Here is a 20925-nt window from a genome sequence, read left to right on the forward strand (position 1 = left end):
ATAACAGTGGTGAGTTATGTTGCGTCACACTAACAGCACGGATCAAACCACCAGTTTGGTCTCGAATTAAATATCTGTGACGTTTTGTACAGCAGTTCATGTTCCCCAGAGGATGAACCTTACTGACATTGTTGATCCTCTGACTTTTCGTTTGAGATTCACATTTGTTGATCTGAGTAATATTTCTAAACAACTTTTGGATGAACTGCTGTCTAACTTGTTCCTAATTTGTTTCCCACAAGGTGAATTTAATGACTGCGTAAAACATTTCATGGGCGAGTGAAGTCGAGTCCTTAACGGAAGTAAAGCTCAAAGAGTCACGTCAACCTCCAATGTCACTTTAACACTTTTAATATTTAATATTTAAACTGCAAACATAAAGTCTATGAAGCATAAGTTCACCAAAAAATTCATTTTGGTCGTTACTGCCGAAAGTCAGGTAAAGTTTTTTAGTCCAGGAAACGTTTCTGGAGTTTTACAACAAAACAGTGTTGCACAGCTTGTTTATTCAGTTATGGAAGAAAAAAATATGTCTGAGTTTGTGTTATTACCTACAGAAGCCGAGAACGGCCATGGATTTTTCTTCATTTTTATGCACGATTATCTTGTGATAACAACTTCATTTATTTCGTTATCTTAATATAACAAAAAATGTTTTCTCATGATAATGAATTAATAATGTGTTTGTCTTGATTTCACCTACAAGAGCTGCCACAGACGGCTTCCGTATTCAGCTGTAGCTGTAGCCTACCTGTTAGTTACACTTTACCATGGTTTATTTACTGGACTGGGTTTGTTTAGGGGCTACTGGTTTGCAGATGAGAGGCTGACAAACTCCCATCTATCCGTCAATGTAGGCCAGATAATTAAAAAATAAATAAATAAATAAGAAAAATCCATGGCCGTTCTCGGCTTCCGTAAGTACCTCATTAATACTGTAAATATTAAAGTCTGACTTTGGATAACTTCTCCAGAACTACACCTTGCCCCTTTGAAATTTATGTTCATGTGACATTTAATGAGTCGAAATGTGATTACATCATCACTTGGTATTTTGAGGAAGTGTTATTACACTCTCTTTAATTTACATCACCACATTTCTCACTTCTTCTCGTCTCTGTTTGTGTTATTGCCTCATTAAATATTGTAAATATGAAAATTCTGACTTTGAATCTCTTCTCCAAATCTACATATTGGCCCTTTACTCATGTTTGACATGATCTAATCAGACTCTGGTGTGCGCTGTGCTCGGGCAGCGGTGCGCGCTCCCGCGGCACACAGCCCCGCCGCCGCCGCGCACCGTGAACGCGCCTTTCCATGCGGTTTGAATGAAGAAGGAAACGCAGAAAGAAAAAAAAAGAGAGAGAGAGAAAGAACAGCTGATGATGAAAAGACATGAAGCTGGTTCTGGAGCGGAGAGCAGACACCGGGTTGACCCTCTCATGTGAAGCCGGTCCCGGTGTGCAGGGGTACCGGTCCTCCGCTCGGCCCCCCGGCTCTTTGTGACTGAGACCCGGGCGGGTTTCAGGGTTTTTCCTCTGAATGAAGCAGCAGCACCGGAGGGAGACTCGTTCGGATCCACGCGCCGATGAACCGGGAGTGTTTTAATGTTGCGGTTTCTTTGTCGGGTCTGCGCGGTGAGGGTTTATTCTCCAGCTGGATTGAATCACCTTTTGTTTGCGGGCTGATGCTGCGGTTCACACTGAAGTCACACTGACGGAGCTCATCTTTTCTTTATCTTCCTCATCTGCCTCCTCAGCTCATTCATCTCCAGCGGACTGTGCGAGAGTGCGAACAACACTGATGGGATTATTCCACCTGGAATCATCATTCACTGTTTTATTATTCATGATATTTGGCCGTGGGGAGCAGCGGTAAGGGTTCCGCCTCTGTCTTTTGTGTGGAGCTGATCTGTCAGTCCCCGGACCGTGTTAGTCCGGACCTGTGCCCGGGTGGTCCCGGTGCGTCCCGGGTTGAGGAACCAGCACCATGCCGGAGTGCGTGTCGGTGCCCGAGTTCCTGCAGGAGGTGCAGGAGGACTGGAGCTCTCCCACCACCTCCTCCTTCACCTCCAAGATGATCAGCTGCAGGAACACCGTCTACCTGCTGGAGGAGGTCAGTATGACACAGAGGGTGGTGGTGATGGTGGCAGCAGCAGCAGCAGCAGCATCAATGAACTGGAAATGTAGCCTGTCAGTCATCATCTGCTGGGAACATGGGTGTAGGTCTCAGTCAGGGAACACGTCAAATCCAATAAGAACAATTCTGGTGACAACAAATCACACAATCTGACATAAAACAGACAAAACGACGTCAACGCATGATTTAACACCCATGAAGGTGCCAGAGAAGAAAGGGTGGATCAGTTCCTTTACATGAATTAAGACATCTATCGATGCAGAAAATACATTCATGCAAAAACATTCTTTTCTTCAAGGTACAAGGAGAATGTGTTCTCATTTAAACAAGAAAGTAATGTTAAAAGTCCTGCTGCATTTCTTTTTTGTGCCCCTGAGTGTTGATGATGAGTTCAGGAGTCTCACAGCTGGAGGAGTGAAGCTGCTGTGTAGCAGCATTAATGAACTGGAAATGTATCCTGTCATTCATCGTCTGCTGGGAACACGCATGTAGATCAGACATAAAGTCGTAAATGCATGATTGATAACCGTGAATGTGTCAGAGAAGAAAGAGGGATCAGTTCCTTTACATAATTTAAGACATTAAATCCATGCAGAAAATACATTAGTGCATTTTTCCAGGACACAGTGGATTTATTGGCAGGAGTGAAGCTGCTGTCTCGTCTGTTGGTGCAGCAGCAGATACTTCTGTATCTTCTGTCAGATGGCAGCAGGGTAAACAGACTGTGTGATCTTCTTGTATCCTCTGGGCCCTGTGCAGACGTCTCACCTCACCAATGTCACTCTGTAGATGGTACCAGTGATGTTCTGGTTGGTTTTAATCTCCCACTGCAGAACCTTCCTGTCCTGGTCCAGTTTGTGATGTTTCTAGTCAGCAAGTGGAATCTCTTCTGTAGTTTATGTCTGTAGTTTACAAGTGTGATGATGTGTGATGACAAACACAGTTTCTCAGTGTTGGTAATTCCAAGAAACCTGAAACTGTTCACCTCTTCCACCTCAGCTCCACTGATGTAGACAGGGTAGTGTCGTTATTACCTTTTACTGGCAAAAAAAAACAGTTTACAAAGAATTAAGGTAAACCAACCACTAGCACATACAAAACATAACGTAAGACGAAAAATTGAATAGAGAAAAAACAAAGTTAAACGACAGACAGACAATGTAAAAAAATCAATGTAGACACCATGAGACAGATGTTTCATGGTAAAGATTTCAGAATTACTCATGAATTTATCACATTTGCTGTTATTTGTGAATTAAGTGATTCAATTTGTGAGTTTAGTTCTAAAAGAAAATGTGAAAATTGGGGGAGTGATCTGGATAATTTGCATTAAATCTGCACAGTTTTGTGAAAGAGATAATTTATTATATATTAATTGTTGCTATGATAATCCAGATGGTAGCATTTATGAGTTCGTGACCCATATTTAAAGGGGCCCTACGTAGTTTTGAGAGGCAATTCACAATCATCATTTTGATATTTACAGTGTTAATGAGGTAATAATACAAACTCAGGGTGACATTGTAGTTACTGCTGGACTTGTTGGTTGTGACCAATGTAAATCATCAGTTTTACAACAATACATTTTCCTCATGGTTGTAAAGTTATGCATGATCCCAATTTTGCACCAAAAAAGCCAAAAAAAACCCTGACTTGTTTTGTCAGAAAAGGTGTCATATAATAACCTGATTGTCATCATGAATCTCCTGTCTGACCTCCATCTCCTGCAACCTCCAGCAGGTCAGGATTTTTGGAAATATCAAGAGATAAAGGTTTAATTTCCTGAGTTATAGCTAAGGCAAGGAACTTTGAGCTGGTTATGAAACAGTATGAGTTGAACACTGATGCGTGGATATGACTTACATAAGCAAACACGACCATCAGCGAGCAGATCGGCTATTTTTGCATAGTCAGATTCTGACTCATCCAGGTTTGATAAGTCTTAAAATGTGAGCTGTCTTAATGTGGAGGGCTGAGGATGAATTGAAGGGTGTCACAGCCTGAGGAGTGAAGCTGCTGTCTAGTCTGGTGGTACAGCACAAAAACAAATTGGCTTTCTTTGTCCAAAGTGTCACCAGAATCAACGAGAAATTAGCTTTAGGAAGGTTAATAAAGTAACTTCCTCACAGAACCTAAAAGTAGAACCAATGTTGTGTCACCCTGAGAATTTTTAGCCACTAACAACTAAACTCCTGCTGTGTGGCGCATGATGGCTCATTTTCGCCTCGGGGCCTCCTTGGGGTGATTAATCCGTCCAACTCAAAGTCCACGATGACGTCATCAAATATCACGTTTTGGAACGATGGATCGTTTCACAAAATGGTTGTCAGATAACTTTCTGTCCGTCTACAGTTCAATTAATTAAATGATCGTTTTGTGTCGCTGTGAAGTTGCTCTGCTGCAGAGTTACGTCAGTTTCTGTGTGTTTGGGTGGAGGTGGGGGGGTCTCTCACACACACACACACACACACACACTGCTGGTCTCTGGAGTCACTGACCCGAAGACTTCAGCTCCTCGGCTGGCCTCTTTTTTTTTACCCCCAACAGAGTTGGCATATGTTACCACGGCAACAGATTAATCCTTATTAGTATTCGCTGATATTGTAATTTAATGGTAATGAGGAGGAGCCAGAGAGATGATTATTAATGAGGATATGAGTTAATCTGCAACCTGCACACCGATCCCACACATGCTTCATTTTAAAACGCCAGCGCTCAGCCGCTTCGTGACAGATTTACACTGATGAGACTCACACAGGAATGTAGCTGCCTGTTGTCAGAGAACAAAGCTCGTCCTCTGTGTGTGTGTGTTGAGTCAGCAGGTGAATTAGTGCCTCTCAACACACTCTACATGAACACACACACACGCACACACACACAGCACAGACACACACACACACTCACTTTCAGCTGATTCCCATTGTGTGCTCTGTGTTCAGGTTCTGGACAGTGACCGGTTGGTGTTGCAGAAGATGAAGAAAGCTGCTAAAGCCAAATACACATCAGGACAAGGTACACACTCAAAGAAACACACATATAGAAACACACACATGTCACTACCTGTACTAACGGTGCCTCCCTCCCTCCCTCAGACCACGTGTCTCACCTGGAGCAGTACATCAACTCGATGGAGAAGCTGTCGGTCAACTGTCACTCAAACGGAGAGTCAGAGGTCGGCTCCGCCTTCTGCCGCCTGGCGGACTTTTCTAAAGAGCTCCTCTCTCCCATGAAGAACCTGGTGAGTCATCAGTGTCAGCACTGTGATGTCACCGAGGTCAGAGGTCACAACACCTGCACCTGATAATGACTGTTAGACCCTGAAATCAGTGACCTTTCTGGGGACAACTTCTAATCTAAAATGATCAGGGTTGACTGATTTACATGTAATAGATTAATTAGTCATGTCCCTTCCATGGAGAAACTCTCTTTGAGATCTCATGATTGGCTTGAAACTGGTAAAGTCCATATTTTATTGGACAAACATGAATTAAAAACCTATGATAAGGACTTAACTTGTCCATTCCAAGCCAAACTTGAGAAACCCCTGATTAAAAACCAAAGTTCTTAACTAACAAACCTGTAATTTGATTGAACGAGTGAGTTCCAAACTAGATTAGAAACATCTCTAATTACAAACTTCACCAGTGTCTTCCAAAACTCATTGAGAACTCCTCTAATTGAAAACATCTGATTGGAGAACAGTTGCATTCAAAACTTTAATTGGGAAAACCTGTGTTTTAAAACCTTTGATCTGTTTCAAACTTCACCAAGAAACTCTTATTAAAAAACAAGCAGCCTTCAATAACTACAGATGTGCAACATGTTATAACTGAGAATCTTCATTATCTTACTGTTTGTTTATGTTTGTGTGTGTGTGTCTGTGTGTGTGTGTACAGTTAAAGAGCATGCTCCACAACATCAACTTCTTCCTGGACTCTCTGGTTAAAGGAGACCTGAGGGAGGTGAAGGGGGTGAGGACTTCATCTTTACTTGCGTATAAAACCGTTCAGCTGTTTAGAAGAGTTGGTATCGTCGTAGTTGCTCCTCGTGGCCTCAGGGTGGCGCCTGACTGTTGTCACTGAAGTTAATGATCATGATGTCTGAAGTGTTTACAGCCTCATCTAAAGTTTCCACCTCTGTATCTCTGTCTGTCTTCTTGTAGGATCTGAAGAAGCCTTTTGAGAAAGCATGGAGGGACTATGAGAGCAGATTGTGAGTGATGACACACATACAGAAACAAGACTATGTGCAGTTCACGGACCTGGATGTATTTACTGTGTGTGTGTGTGTGTGTGTGTGTGTGTGTGTGTGTGTGTGTGTGTGTGTGTGTGTGTGTGTGTGTGTGTGTGTGTGTGTGTGTGTGCAGTAAGCAGGTGGAGAAGGAGAAGAGAGAGTTGGCTCGTCAGTATGGGATGGTGAGGAACGAGGTGAGCGGAGGAGAGATCGCCGAGGAGCTCGAGAAAGAGAGACGCTCCTTCCAACTGAGCATGTGTGAGGTCAGTGACTCCGCCTCCCTCTGTTCCTTCTTCTTCTTCTTCTTCTTCTGTTCCTTCCTCTTCTTCTGCATTTTTGTTTTCCATCATCATCATCTTTTTCTTCATTTTTGTCTTGTATTTCTTCATCTTTTTTCTTCCTCTTCACTCTTCTTCTTCTTCTTCATTTTTTGTCTTCGTTCTATTCTTTGATGTCTTCTTCTTCTTTTTCTGTATTTTTATCTTCTTCTTTTTCATCTTCTTTATTTTTGTGTTCCTCTTCTTTTTCTTCTTCATTGTGTTCTTTTCTTCTTCTGCTCTGCCTGCTGCTCTTTCTTCCTCCTCGTCCTGCTTCTCCTCAACGATTCTGTCAAAAACATATCCATCACAAACTGTGCAGACGTCCCCTATCTGATAAATATCCTCTTCTCTCTCTCTCTGTCTCTCTCTCTGTCTCTCTCTCTCAGTATTTGATTAAAGTGAACGAGATAAAGACGAAGAGAGGAGTCGACCTGCTGCAGAACCTCATCAAACACTACCACAGCCACAACAAGTAAGAGCACACACACATACACAAACACACCTACATGCAGTTTACGGATCTGGTTTGTATTTACTGTGTGTGTGTGTGTGTGTGTGTGTGTGTGTGTGTGTGTGTGTGTGTGTGTGTGTGTGTGTGTGTGTGTGTGTGTGTGTGTGTGTGTGTGTATGTATGTGTGTGTCTGTAGTTTCCTGCAGGAGTGTGTGTCCACCACTCAGAGGTTGAAGCAGTACATGGAGGAGCTGAATGGAGTCCTGTCGACGGTACGACAACAATTAACAGCAGCGCTTTTTAATATTGTAGCTGTAATGAACACTGCAACCTCCAGGGGGCGCTAACAGGCTGATGTTTTAGTACATTTACTCAAATACCACCTGACAGTTTGAGTGACTTGTACTTTTACTGGAATATAATTTCACGCTACTTTATACTTTACAAATATTTTACTTTCCTACATGTTTTTAACAGCTTTAGTAACTCATTACTTAACAGATTCAGATAAATAATGCTAATATAATCAACACATTAATGATGATGTATCTTTATCAATTCTTTGGTTAAATTAAGTCCCATTTTTTGTTGTAAGATTTAAGTATTGTATATTAATGCATCAATGATCCTAATTCAATCATGTAATAGCAATATTATGACAGTGGAGACTTGTGAGTACTTATTCTTGTGGTACTGTAAGTATAAGGTGATGTTAATACTTCTTACTGAAAATACTCAGGACTTTAACAGTATTTCACACTGTAGTATTGATACTTTTTACTTTTTACTTTACTGTCAAAGGTCTGAGTTCTTCTCTCTGGACGCTTCCCGACACACACAGCTTGTATAATTGCAATCACACGATCAGCACTCAGCCAATCACATGAGATCTTATCGTAGTTCAAACTCCCTACTGTCGCGTATGACACAATGTATTCTGAACTATTCTTGGTGTAAGTGATAAGAAATTAATGTAAAATACAAAAATATTCAGTAAAATTATGTTTAAATATGTAGAAAAACAGTCCAAAAGACAAACTGCTCTACAGGATCAGACGCATTATAAATAGATAAGTGCACACTAAAATTAAAATGAATGAAGGAAAAAAACATGTTATTACAGTCACATCTAAAGAAGATGTACAATATCAAAATCAGCCCTCTGGATTGGTTGAACTGTATGAGAAGGTCGACTCAGGTGAGCTGCTGTGTGTCTGCAGGTGAAGCAGCGTCAGGAGGAGGAGAAGAAGCAGCTGGTGACTCTCAGAGATCAGCTGAGGCCGGTCGTCCACACAGAGCAGGTCAGAGACACAAACACACACACAAACACACACACACACACAGAGTGATGTACATTATAACACTGTTCAACAGGTAACTAATGTGTGTGTGCGTGTGTGTGCAGGACTCTCTACCTAAGCAGGTGTACAGTATGCATCAGCTGCTTGGAGACAAACAGTACGGGACAGAAAGATCAGGATTCCTCTACAAGAAGAGTGACGGGTGAAAAACACACACACACACACACACACACACACACACACACACACACACACACACACACACACACACACACACACACACACACACACCAGTTTAAGTCTGACTGTAATTGTGTCCATTTGTGTTTCAGGTTGAGGAAAATGTGGCAGAAGAGGAAATGTTCAGCTCACAACTGTTACCTGACCATCGCACACGCTACCGTGAGTTCAGTTCAACAAGTTAAAGGAACATGATGTAACTTTTTTCACATTGATCCTACACTCCCACTGAAGTGACACAGTGCAGAAACAAGTGACAGACATTTTTACTTCAACAGGTTTTCAACACATAACGTTGTGTGTAGTTGTCAGCTACATTGTTACAGACCTGGGATCTGTTAGATTAACGACAGTAGATCTTTACAAAATGTTTCTTTAAATGGTGAAACATTTGGAGGCTTTTATTGTGAAGCAGCCTCATAAAAATACAATATTTTTGTAATATTTTAATCATTTTTTATTCCCTCATATTTTGAGTCAGTTTAAAAAAGAAATCCAATTTCTATATTTCATACGTGTACATCTTTGAATAGTTTTCTTTTTATTACTTTTACTTGTTTTACCACAAAAAATCTGCAGAAGTTCTCAGCGAAGGGCAGTTTTCTCTGTTTTGGCATAAAGTGCAACATAAGATAAAAACTCTGCATCATCATCAGCGTAGCACTTTAGAAAAATACATCAACAAAACCCTGAATGAAATGTGCATTACAAATAAAGATTTGATTGATTGATTGATTGTGATCACCCCCTCTTCTCTCTCTCAGCCTAACAAACCTCCAACCAGACTCAACCTGCTCACCTGTCAGGTTAAACCCAGCGTGGAAGACAAGAAATGCTTCGACCTCATCTCTCGTAAGACACTTTGAAAGCCATCTCTTTTTTTTCCCTTCTCTGTTGGTCACATGAGAGATTAAATTTACGTGGTTTCGACGTGTCCAGTTACACTATCTAGTCTACACCTTCCGTCCAATCAGAACTCATACTGAATTGAAAACGGTATAAAAAGAATAAATTTAATATTTTACCTTGTATAAAGATTTGTTGTTTTTGGTTTCTATACTCTTATTCTGACACTTTGTCCTCCAGATAATCGAACCTACCACTTCCTGGCTGAAGATGAAGCTGAATGTGTGGCGTGAGTCAAAAAAAAAAAGAAAAAAAGAAAATAGTCTGCTGGTATCATCCTGTATTTATGATGATCATGATAATTAAAAGTGTCAAATTTGTTTGTGTGTGTTCAGCTGGATCTCGGTGCTCAGCAACAGTAAGCAGGAGGCCCTGAGCGTGGCTCTGGACGGGGGCAGGAGAGGCGGAGGTGGCGGGGAGAGCAGCGTGGAGGATCTGACCCGGGCCATCACGGACGACATCAGACGGATGCCCGGAAACAACAACTGCTGTGACTGTGGAGCGCCAGGTAATCTCTGTCAGTCAATCAATAAATTAATCTCCATCTCACCTCATCTCCACCCGGCTTTTACCAAACGTGCTGTCGATAATAATAACACTGTTTTGATAAGAGATGAATTGTGGAGGACTTGTGAGGGACATATTTTTCTATTTTCTGATATCTGTTAAGCCAAATGATTAACTGAGTAAGCGGACAGCAGATTATTTAATAGCGAAGTTAATCGTTTGTTGCAGCTTGAATAAGATAAAAAAAACTTGTGCTTATTATTTGATGCTGCTGTCATTGAACTCATTTAATAGATGAGACAGTGGCGGTAAACCTTAATTCTCTCTCTCTCTCCGTCTGTAGATCCTGGATGGCTCTCGACCAACCTGGGCATCCTGACCTGTATCGAGTGTTCGGGGATCCACAGGGAGATGGGGGTCCACGTCTCCAGGATCCAGTCTCTGAGTCTGGACAGTCTGGGGACCTCAGACCTGCTGGTAGGTCTGGACTGTCGGCTAACCAGTTAATCAACCTGCAGCCCATCCTGTCGTCAGCTGGATTTAGTTTTGACACCTTAAATTGTTCATGGTGTTGCTGAATAGGACGCTGCAGTTAACTAAACTCAATCAGACACCTTTGGAGCTGCTGGAGGTTGATTTCCCTCTGATGGAGCTGGTTTAGTAGTTTCTTGGTGATGTTTCTCCTCGACTGGGGGTGTTTATTCCACCAGAGCTCACCAGCTCCAGCAGCTGTCTGCCAGTGAACAGGCTCACTCCTTAATCCAAAACACCAGCGTCTGTCCCTCCCCTCCCGTCTGTGAGTGCAGCCAGCCTTAAGTGGCCATTCGGGATGCTGCAGTTTTGGGCTCTTCAATGTTAGTTTGGTTTTTCAGTCCTGGATGTTACGGCGCTTCGTACTGACTCTGTTGTCTGGATTAGAGGGTTGATTTAAGACCTTGAATGTACTTTTTCACATGGCGGTAACTTTGTTTCCTAATTGAATTTCCTTCTATTTGCACGAGAGCGCAAGTAATGAATTCTGTCCTCTGTCTTTCCCAGCTGGCCAGAAATGTTGGTAATGCTGGTTTTAATGAGATACTGGAGGCAAATCTGCTGAGTCCGTCACTGAAGCCGTCGCAGCACAGCCACATGTAAGACAGGCACAAAATATTGTTGTATTGTGTTGTAAAAAAAATATTTAAAAATATCTATTTATATATATATATATATATATGTGTGTCTGTGTCTATGTTTGTGTGCAGGGCGGAGCGAAAAGACTTCATCCTATCAAAGTACCAGGATATTCACTATGTGAGGCGGAGCCACAGCTCCAGCTCTGCGCTGCGACTCGGCCTGCAGGAGGCGACGAAGAGCTGCGACATCTACAGTCTGATCCACCTGTACGCTCAGAGGACGGAGCTGAGCCAGCCGCTGCACACACACATACAGGTACACACACCAGTCAACAGGTAAAATCTCATGAAACAACACACACAGACACACTCAGCCGTGTGTTTCCATTACAGGAGAAAGGGGAGACGGCGCTCCATCTCGCCGTCCTATTGGCTGACAGGACGTCGCTGCACATCCTGGACTTCCTGGCTCAGAACTGGTCAGTCTGCTCTGATTATATTTAAGTGTGATTTCATCCCTGTGTGTTTCTTCTGTGTACACCTGTGTGTTTTTTTTTTGTTTTGTTTTGTTTTTTTTAGCTGCATGTTCTCTTCCCCTTCAGCTCCAACGTGGACGTGCAGACGTCAGCAGGAAACACGGCGCTGCACTACAGCTGTCTGCACAACAAGAGCGACTGTGTGAGACTGCTGCTGAGAGCCAGGGCCAACACACACATCAGTAATACATGCACACAACAACACACACACACACACACGACTTGTGATGCCATTATTAGAAAAAGTTACTTTTCATAAATATAGTTGTTTACCTGATGAAGACAACAGTGGACATCTCAGTAAAAGTTCAACTGTTGTCAACAGAGAACGAGTTGGGAGAGACCGCTCTGGACGTGAGCCGCAAGCTGAAGCACGGCGACTGTGAGGCGCTGGTGAGGTCACAGTGATGCCACGTCTCTACATGTGTGTATTGCTGACAGCGTCACTCTGACTGTAACTCTGTGTGTGTGTGTGTCTGTGTGTGTGTGTGTGTGTGTGTGTGTGTGTGTGTGTGTGTGTGTGTGTGCAGCTGCAGAAGGCCCAGTCCAACCACTTCGACCATCACGTCCACGTGGAGTACGAGTGGAGGCTCCGCCGTGACGATCTGTACGACAGCGATGATGACTTTGAGGAGAGGGTAACCACGGCAACCATCTGCTCGCTGCTTTATCTGATACTGTTCAGCTTTTTGATTTAAATAAGATATTATTCACATTTTTATGATCATTTTTTTCACACTTTATTGTCAATTTTCTGTTTTCTATTTATGCTTCTTGACTTTCACCACTTGCGTTTTATCTCTATTGTAGTTTTTTAAATGTTTTTACCAAAATGTTGTTTAGTCCAAAATAATTTTTACTACTTAATCACTGACTGTAATATTAATAATTATTTGTGTCGACAAAGTAATTTAATTCCTCTTCTCCTCCTTCTAGAACGGTCCAGTGAAGAAGGAGCGCTTCTCCTCTTCCTCGTCCTCCACCTTCACCTCCTCCTTCTCCTTCTCCTCCCGTCCCTTCAGCTTCAATCAGTCCACCTCCTCCATCCCCCCGACCTCCTCTGGGGCAGCAACAGGAGGAGGAGGTGGGGGAGGAGGAGGAGGAGGAGGAGGAGGGGGAGGAGGAGGAGGACTGCTCAGTGTGGGGAGGAGGCTCGCCATGGCGATGGAGCTCCACAGCAGGCCGGTTGGCTCCGCCTCCAGCCCCCCTCCTCCTCCTCCGTCCTCTCCGGCACCTCCCCTGCCTCCGAGGGTCAAAGGTGAGTCGGATTGTTCTCCTGTTTATTGTTTCACCTGTAATGTTTCCTGCCTTCATTTGTATGGAGAACTGAACCTGCCCAAATTATAATGAAATAAAGAAATATATAAACAGGTCGATAAATGAACTGATACGCCATTGTAACATCCCCCTCAGTTGCATTATGACGCAGAAACTCAGAGGGATAGAATTACAAAAGTTTGAGGTGATAGATTGCTGTCTGACTCAACAAGCAGCACACATTATATATTCTTATTCTCCTCGTGGTTCCACATTTTGTTGTTTGTGCTGAGCCAGCAAGACCCAGCAGCAAACATCAAAGTAGAAAGTAATTAGAGTTAATCAAGACATCAAATAATTGAGATTCAAGACAGGAGGTAAAAATGGAGGTGCTGAGTTTCCATTAATGCAAATTAAAACAGGAGCAGATCAGAAGACAGATATTCATGATGAAGCTTCTTTGCATCTCTTCCTCCTGTCGTCCTCCAGCTCCCAACGTTCCTCCTCCTCCCCCTCCTGCTGGGGGCGAGGGAGGTGGGGAAGAGGACGATGATGAGGGGGAGGTCTTCTTCCCCATGACAGGAAACAGAAAGTCGACGCCTCCTCCTCCCATCGCCGCCCGACACAAGAGGAGCTGCTCTGAGTCAGGCAAGCGCCGTGACATCAGGGAGACACACTGCGATTAATCCGTCACTGTGATGCTGTGTTATTAACTCAGTGTGTGTGTGTCTGTGTGTGTGTGTGTATGTAGATTATGGGTTGCCAACCAGTCCCAGGATCTACAGCAGTCCAGACTCCTCCTTCAAGAAGTATGTGTGAGTATCTGAGACGCAATCAAGATGAATTTAAAACATAAATTCAGACATTTCAACAACGAAGCCGATCAAGGAAACGAGGCTTCTGATTGGATCCTTAGTGGCATGATGTCACGCTGGCTCAGGTAACATACAGCACCACCTGCAGAGGGTCCGATGTGACTATGTGGCTTTATGTTATCTGAACTGTAACAGAGATGTTCTGCTGCCTCCTCAGCAGCATGAGCGACTCGTCTTCTCTCCATTGTTGCTGTTGACGGCTCAGTGGAGAAAACGCACTCCTACGCTCTTCTTATTGGACAGCAGAGTCACGCTGTAGTGTTGTTGAGGGTTCAACAGAATTCAATAAGAATGCCTGACAGGCTGAATACATAAACCAGGCGTTAAAACCATCAAACCCACTGGGATCGACCAGAAAAAAATCACCATTAAAAACTGACACCATCATAAAATCAGATGAGACGTGTACAAGCGTCCTCTGTGGATTAATACGAGTGTTTGTCTGCAGCCAGAAATATGAAAATTGGCTCTTTCCTTTACTGCATGACTGCACTTGCCCTGCTTACGAGGTGGTGCATTAAAAACAAATTCAAGTAGAGCGTTCAGCATGTGTCGGTTTGCTTGTACTGGAGCACACAGGGACAAAATAAAGCCTGGGGGCTGGTTCTGGTCCACAGACCGTCTCAGTCTGGCCTGTGACGTCCTCAAAAAATAAAAACAACCGCCAAACAAAATCAGTAAGAGGCAGCATGTTAATGAATTAATGAATGTCGAGGCGATTGACCACAGTGAGTCTGATTCCAACAGAGGGAGCCGTCTGTGTTCCGATTGGACGATAGACTCCAATGACTGAACTTCAACGAGTCACGTTACAGATCACGACTGACTGATGAACACACGTCGTCCTCTCTGCTGCGTGTTTCAACATCAGACATGAGACTCGATGGTTTTGCAAAGAGAGGTGACGTCTCCGCTGCTGAATCACATGTTGACATTTATAAATATCTTACAGCTTTTATTCATTCTCATCGGTTAGTTACAGTCACATCTGTAAACATCTGTTTTTTTTATTCAGTGTTGCGTTCACTACAGAGAATTAGTGTAACATAATTCAGCATTATGTGTTCGATTTGATTTGAATTTGTGGTGCCTCGCTTACATTTTGTAAATCAGTGTGGCCTTCTGGGAAAAAGGGGAAGAACTCCTGACTGTGATCTAAGTGTGTGGAAAATCTCCAGCAAACCAGCAGAACAGTAATGAATGAAATGATTTGAACAGATTACTAAAGTAAGCAAACAAATCTTGTTTAAAAAATGTTTTGCCAAGAGTTTTTTTTTTTTTTTTTTTTTTGCTGAAGTAAAAATTTCACGTGACTCCCAAAGCTTCAAACGTTGCTGCTGGTTTGGAAATCTCCTCGTTTAGCTTCACAGTTTGTGTCTGGCACAAAGGGAGGAGAGATGCAGTAATGTAAATTAAAAAGACATGATCATGAGTATAATTACATTTCCTTGTGATACCAATTAATGATGTAATCACATCGTGACTCATTAGATGTCACATAGACATAAACCTTAAAGGGACACTGTGTAGTTTAGAAGAAGAGATTTAAACTCATTATGTCGTCCTTTAACGTCAGTTTGTTAATCCAGTTTATTCAGTCATGAAAACATGAGAGTTTGTTTATTTTGTTTGTTTGGGCCTATAAATCAGTCTCTTCTGATTAAAATGTATCCCCCAAACTACGTATTGCACTTTTAAACTGAGTTGAAAGATGATAAAACTGTAATCAAACATTTTCCAGACCTCTGTGTTTTTTAAATTCTGCACGTACTGCACCTTTAAAGTAAAACCATGAGCCCACAGTGTCACTCTGCTTCAGCTCCTGTCTTGAATGGCTGCTGTAAGTTATCAAATCCACTAGATGTCAGTGTGTCTGCAGAGTCTGAAGCCCTGAAGCTACAAATAATTTTCAGCGAGTTAAACAAATTAAAAGAAAGCCCCAAAGTTTCATCAGATGGTTTCTGCTCGTCACTACTAAAAAGTAATCAACAAAAGGTAAAAACATCTAGTTTCCGGTTCAGCTTGTCTGATTTGGCTGTGCAGGGGAGAAATGTTGGACACTTTAAGTGACTATATTTCACATACTTGTGTTCGGGTTATTCATTTAAAGAAGGTTCCAGCAACCTGTTGAAACGAAGCTCTAAACATTGAATATTGTTAATAAAATTAAAAATAAACAAACATTTGGATTATGTTTGAGATTCCAGAGATACCAGATGTGTTTGGCTGGATTTTTTTTAAGGAATGCATCTAAAATGATGCAGCAGATGTGAAATATTTTTATTTGATGGAAAAGTTGACAGTCTTGTTTTCGTGGAAACATTTCAGAGCTTGAGGAGTTTCAGTGAGAGTTGAATCAACACGACAGGCAACAAGTTTTTTTCAGCTAAATTTAAATGAACAGAACATTTGTCAGATTGAAGTCAGGAGATTATTGTTATCTGAACACTGAAGTGAGAGGCTGTACTGACCTCTGGTGGACTGCAGATGAACTACACCTCAGATAATAAACCTTTCTTTCTTCTCTTCTGTCTCTGCAGGCCGGCTTCTCCTCTCAGCTCGCTGGCTGAACGCCCTGACAGAGGTACAGAAACATCCAGCTCCTCCTCTCAGACCCACATCTGTTTTATCTGCTTGGACTCTGATCAGTTGTTTTCAAACTGCAGAGAAGTGTTCGCTCACGTGTGTCGACCAGTGGAGGACGAAAATATCCAGGGATTGATTGTAAATTCTTGTTTTCAGTCCAACGCTTTATATTTTTATTCATTGTGTTTTATTTAAAACATACTTTATCGTAGAGCTGCAATGATTGGTCGATTAATTGATTATTATTTGATCTAGAGAAAAGTACTTGTCGACTATCCTTTGATCGTTTAAGTCAGATTTCACGAAAAATTCCCAAACTTTTATGGCTCAAACTTCTCCAGAAGTTTCTTGATTCCGACATTGTAGTAAACACATGTTTACCTCGGATGTTTCCTTTGACTTTGTGAAACTGTGGATCAGTAACTGAAAGTCAGATTTCTGGTTGCTTCTATAAACATATAAAAATATAAACATATATAAACATATAAACATTGAATCAATTAATCAATTCTTCAAACTAACTTGACATTAAAATGTTTTCTTTGATTTCTCCCCGAGGTTTTCGGAGGGCGGACAGTGACGGTAGCTCCTCCCACTTCCAGCACCATGTCAGTCAAGCCCCGCCCAACGGATCTCCCACCAATCAGCGCTCTCAGAGCTTCGAGAGTGAGCGAAGAGGCCCCGCCCCTCAGCCGCTTCCCCGCAGATCATTGGTGAGATCTTTAAAAAAATCTTTAACTCCGACAACCATAAACAAATACTCAAATACTGTACTAACTGTAGTTTTGAGGTACTTGTACTTTGAGTGATTTAAGCTACTTTTTTCCTTCACTTCACAAACAATAAACTTTAAACTCTGTGTTTATCTTTTTAACTTAAATCATGAGATTTTAATTATCATTACTGATCTGAATTGGCTTTGTTTATCATGAGTCAGTTTTTGTGTTTGTGTTAATCACTTGTGTCCATCAGCCTCGTGGTTCGACCAGTCGTCGGGTTGAGGCTCTGTACGACTGCCAGGCCGACCACCACGATGAGCTGAGCTTCTCTGAGGGACAGGTGCTGGTGGTCCTGGGGCAGGAGGACAGCGATTGGTGGGTACGTATCATCATCCTATGCTCTGATTGGTGCACGCATGAGGGGGCGGAGAACGTGTCCTCCAGATGATTGTGTGTACCGGTTTGTTCATGTTAACCAAACCCTTTATATCATCACGTTAACAACTGCGATGAAAAATATTTTAATAAAGACTTATTTTCATGATAATATAAGACTTTTAAGCAACAACTAAAACAATTTTTTGGAAAAATTATTACTGTTAAAATACAAAGATGTGCTCATCAAGTATCTGTAACCATTATGTAAAATGCATAAATATTTTATGTATTTCAGGAGAATTTTATTTATTTATTAATTTATTAATTTATTTATTTTTTAATTTCCAGGAGAATTTTTGAGGAACAGTTTTAGAAAGTTTTCAGGAAAATTTCTTTGGAAAATTTTTTGGCAGAATTTTTTTTTTTTAGAAAAAAACTTTTTTTTCATGAGAATTATTTAGAAACAATTTCAGGAGAATTGTTTTTGGAAAAAAAATCCTGTGGATTTTTTTTTTGAAATTTCTTTTTGGGAGAATTTTCTTGAAAAAATGTACGGTGAATCTTTATAGAAAACATTGTGGGTGTGTGTGTGTGTGTGTGTGTGTGTGTGCAGCATGGTTATATAGAGGACGAACCGGAACGCAGAGGTTTGTTTCCATCCTCCTTCGTCCAGCTGCTCTTGGACTGACATGAACCTGGACTGGACCAGGACCGGTGCTGACCCTGGACCAGTTCAGATCCAGACCAGAATCTGGAGCCTCAGGGGAACCAAACCACAACCAAAACAGATCAGCGCCGAGCAGTAGGAGCTGAACCTTGGATCTGGTCTCACCCAGACCGGCTCCAGAATCCTGTGAGTTCACGTGATCTCGGTCCAGCCGCGGTTCCTGTTGTCAGCCATGTTACGCCTCACGTTACCATGGAAACATTACAGATAAGACTGGACCCTCAGGTCATGTGGTAATGTTGCCATGGAGACGGCCTCACGCAGACTGATCAGGCTGATGTTGACGATACTTTTATTTATTTATTTATTAAAACTGTAAACTAATATTTTATTAAGCACACAACAATCCACTGGACTTTTATTTTGAAGTTGAGCTGAGCAACTGTTTCCTCTTTTATTTATTCTGATATTCTGTTTATTGTTATTGATGCTGTAGAGGTGCCACCACACACGCTGCCTATTTCCTGTGTCAAGCTCCGCCTTCATGGAGGGGCGGGGCTTACAAGGGCGACCAGAGCACAAAGGATTGTGGGACAAACACCAGGAGTGATTTTCATTGTGCTAACGTGAGCTTCCTCTCCAAATTGTTCCCCCTCTGCCTTCATGGAGGATCTGTTAGAATTACCTGAAGGGGACGAGGAGTGAGGAGGCTTCTGAAGGAGCCTCGAGCGAGGACACTCAGGTGTATCCTTCCTCTCACATCCTTGACACGTTGAAGGCAGAAGAGGAGACGTGTTAGCATAATGAAAAACACCCCAGATGTCTGCCCCAGATGCAATCCATTAAAAGTTGGAAGACGATATCCGTCTTCCAGTTTAATGAGTTTGAGTGAATCTGCTCGGGAAAACATGGACACCTGCCTGCAGCAATCTGATGTTTTTATGGCAAGTTCCTGAACTTCACAAGTGTTCACAGCTGCTGGTGCAACAGATTAGCACACGATAAACAAAAAGAGGAGGAGGAGCAGACTGGTACAGCATCAGCACGAAGACTTACAAAGACTAAACAAGCACAAATCAAAATGGCGACTATAACATTGTTACAGCAAGTTCCACAACACAAACATCAAGTAATGAAGTACATAAAGTTAAAGTTGATGAAAAGGTAAAAGGCAGCTGCGTCCGCTGCCATTCTGCTGTGACGTCGTCTGCGTTTCTGTCAGTGAAGTGAGGCCTGTTGGATCTTTAGGACCATCGATTTCTGACTCGGATCACCATTAAATTTTTTAATGTCTGAGGCAGTTTTCATCCAAGTTTTAAGCACAGTGGATCGCAGCAAAATGTTGCCTTCATGTGCTATCAGAAAAAAAAACATTTTTCACTAGAAAAATTCAAGGAAATGCCCTCTGGAGACTGAGTCCAAGTCTGATCTGATTATTTTTCCCTCCTGTGTTGAGAAAAGTAAAGAAAAAACATTAAAATACAAATTCAGTAGAATTTCTTTTTTTTCCCACCATGTGTGAAACCAAGCATATTTATCATATTTTTTTCTAATTTAAGGAGATTTTTTTTTTTTTTCAGAAAGTTATCAGGGGATTTTTTAAAAAGTCTCAGGAGAATATTTTTTCTTTTAAATTTCAGGAGAAAAAAATTCAGCTGAAATTTTTTTTTCATGTATGAAACCTCAGAACTCGAAACTGCTTTCTTGAAAAAGTTTTTTGAAAAAAAAAAAAAAAATCAACAAAATATTTCTTGATGTGTTAAAACCTCAGCACACAAATTTTTCTTTTTCACAACTGTCTCTCACTTTTTGAGTAATGAAACTGAAACGTCAACCAGATCTCCACTGGTAAAGACAGAAGAGAAAGGAATTTACAGACACGTAAAGAGATCAACAGAAAAACTAATTCCTCTCAGGCCTGTCGTAGAAGTCGGAACAACAACTCTGAAAATTTGGTAAAATTTTGGTGCACGAGTTGCTAATTTGACGATGAAACATGGCAGATGAACATAAATGCCTGGCTGATCATTAGAAAGTATCATCATTGTGTCGTTTCCTCTGCCTCATCACCCAAATACTGGAATCAGTAGTCACGGTGTTATCTAACCGCTCTTAGTGATAAAATGCAAAACGACTTCTTTTTGGCGTCCATGTTGTTCCCACATTCTGACACAGCGGAGTAGGAGGAACAACTTCCCAACTCGGGTCATCATCCAAGAAGTGCTTGAGTTCAGAGACCGTTTCATTGCACTTTGCGGTATCTGAGGTTGTTGTTATCAGAGTTCCCAGCACAGTGGATTGTAGCACATGTTTGGGGGAACATCAGTCGGTCTGTACGATGTGGTCATCAGAGGGGGGCGGGGCCTAAAGAGAGGTACAGCTGATGCTTCCACTGCCTTAAACGTCACAAGATATCGTTGCCTCGACGAGTGAGATCGGCAGCGCGTTGCCGCCACTGTTACAAAGTAAATTGCTCAGTTTCTCGTTTAAAGGAAAATATTTTTCATGCTGTAGTGACGTTTCTTGTCATCACTTCATACCAAATTAATTCAGTTTCAACAAAAGCCTTTTTATAATTCTTAGTAATTTATATTAAACTGGAAACTGAGCTGAATGTGTTTCTGTTAATGTTCATCACAGTGCCGACAATACAGCGAGGACGAACTTCTACAGACGTCAGATTCTCAGCACAGTGTCT

At 41.9% G+C, this 20925-nt stretch overlaps 1 protein-coding gene and 1 long non-coding RNA gene across 4 annotated transcripts; one reads left to right on the forward strand and one right to left on the reverse strand.

The window, feature by feature from the left end:
• Positions 1-211: 211 nt before the first annotated feature.
• On the forward strand, positions 212-20416 carry unm_sa1614 (un-named sa1614). The gene is made up of 29 exons (XM_037100175.1): positions 212-1637; positions 1760-2115; positions 5079-5151; positions 5232-5377; positions 6036-6110; positions 6302-6351; positions 6506-6635; positions 7079-7164; positions 7340-7415; positions 8364-8444; positions 8549-8646; positions 8777-8846; positions 9449-9536; positions 9771-9819; positions 9926-10098; positions 10441-10574; positions 11136-11227; positions 11339-11525; positions 11603-11688; positions 11812-11927; positions 12071-12138; positions 12276-12383; positions 12682-13003; positions 13492-13650; positions 13754-13817; positions 16418-16461; positions 17022-17176; positions 17436-17561; positions 18174-20416. The coding sequence occupies exons 2-29, from the start codon at positions 1990-1992 to the stop codon at positions 18246-18248; spliced, it is 3057 nt and encodes a 1018-aa protein (XP_036956070.1). The 5' UTR covers positions 212-1637; positions 1760-1989; the 3' UTR covers positions 18249-20416.
• On the reverse strand, positions 2073-6290 carry LOC119020680. Of its 3 annotated transcripts, none has more exons than XR_005075385.1 (5): positions 6130-6290; positions 5246-5436; positions 5044-5121; positions 3174-3179; positions 2764-3041 (listed from the first exon to the last, which is right to left on the reverse strand). It is a non-coding gene; the product is annotated as an uncharacterized LOC119020680 (long non-coding RNA). The 3 variants fall into 3 exon arrangements; XR_005075383.1 differs by having other exon boundaries at positions 5246-5446; XR_005075384.1 differs by lacking the exons at positions 2764-3041; positions 3174-3179 and adding an exon at positions 2073-2204 and having other exon boundaries at positions 5246-5446.
• Positions 20417-20925: the final 509 nt, after the last annotated feature.

The sequence above is a fragment of the Acanthopagrus latus genome, chromosome 6 (genome assembly GCF_904848185.1).
Source record: "Acanthopagrus latus isolate v.2019 chromosome 6, fAcaLat1.1, whole genome shotgun sequence".
Taxonomy (NCBI): Eukaryota; Metazoa; Chordata; class Actinopteri; order Spariformes; family Sparidae; genus Acanthopagrus; species Acanthopagrus latus.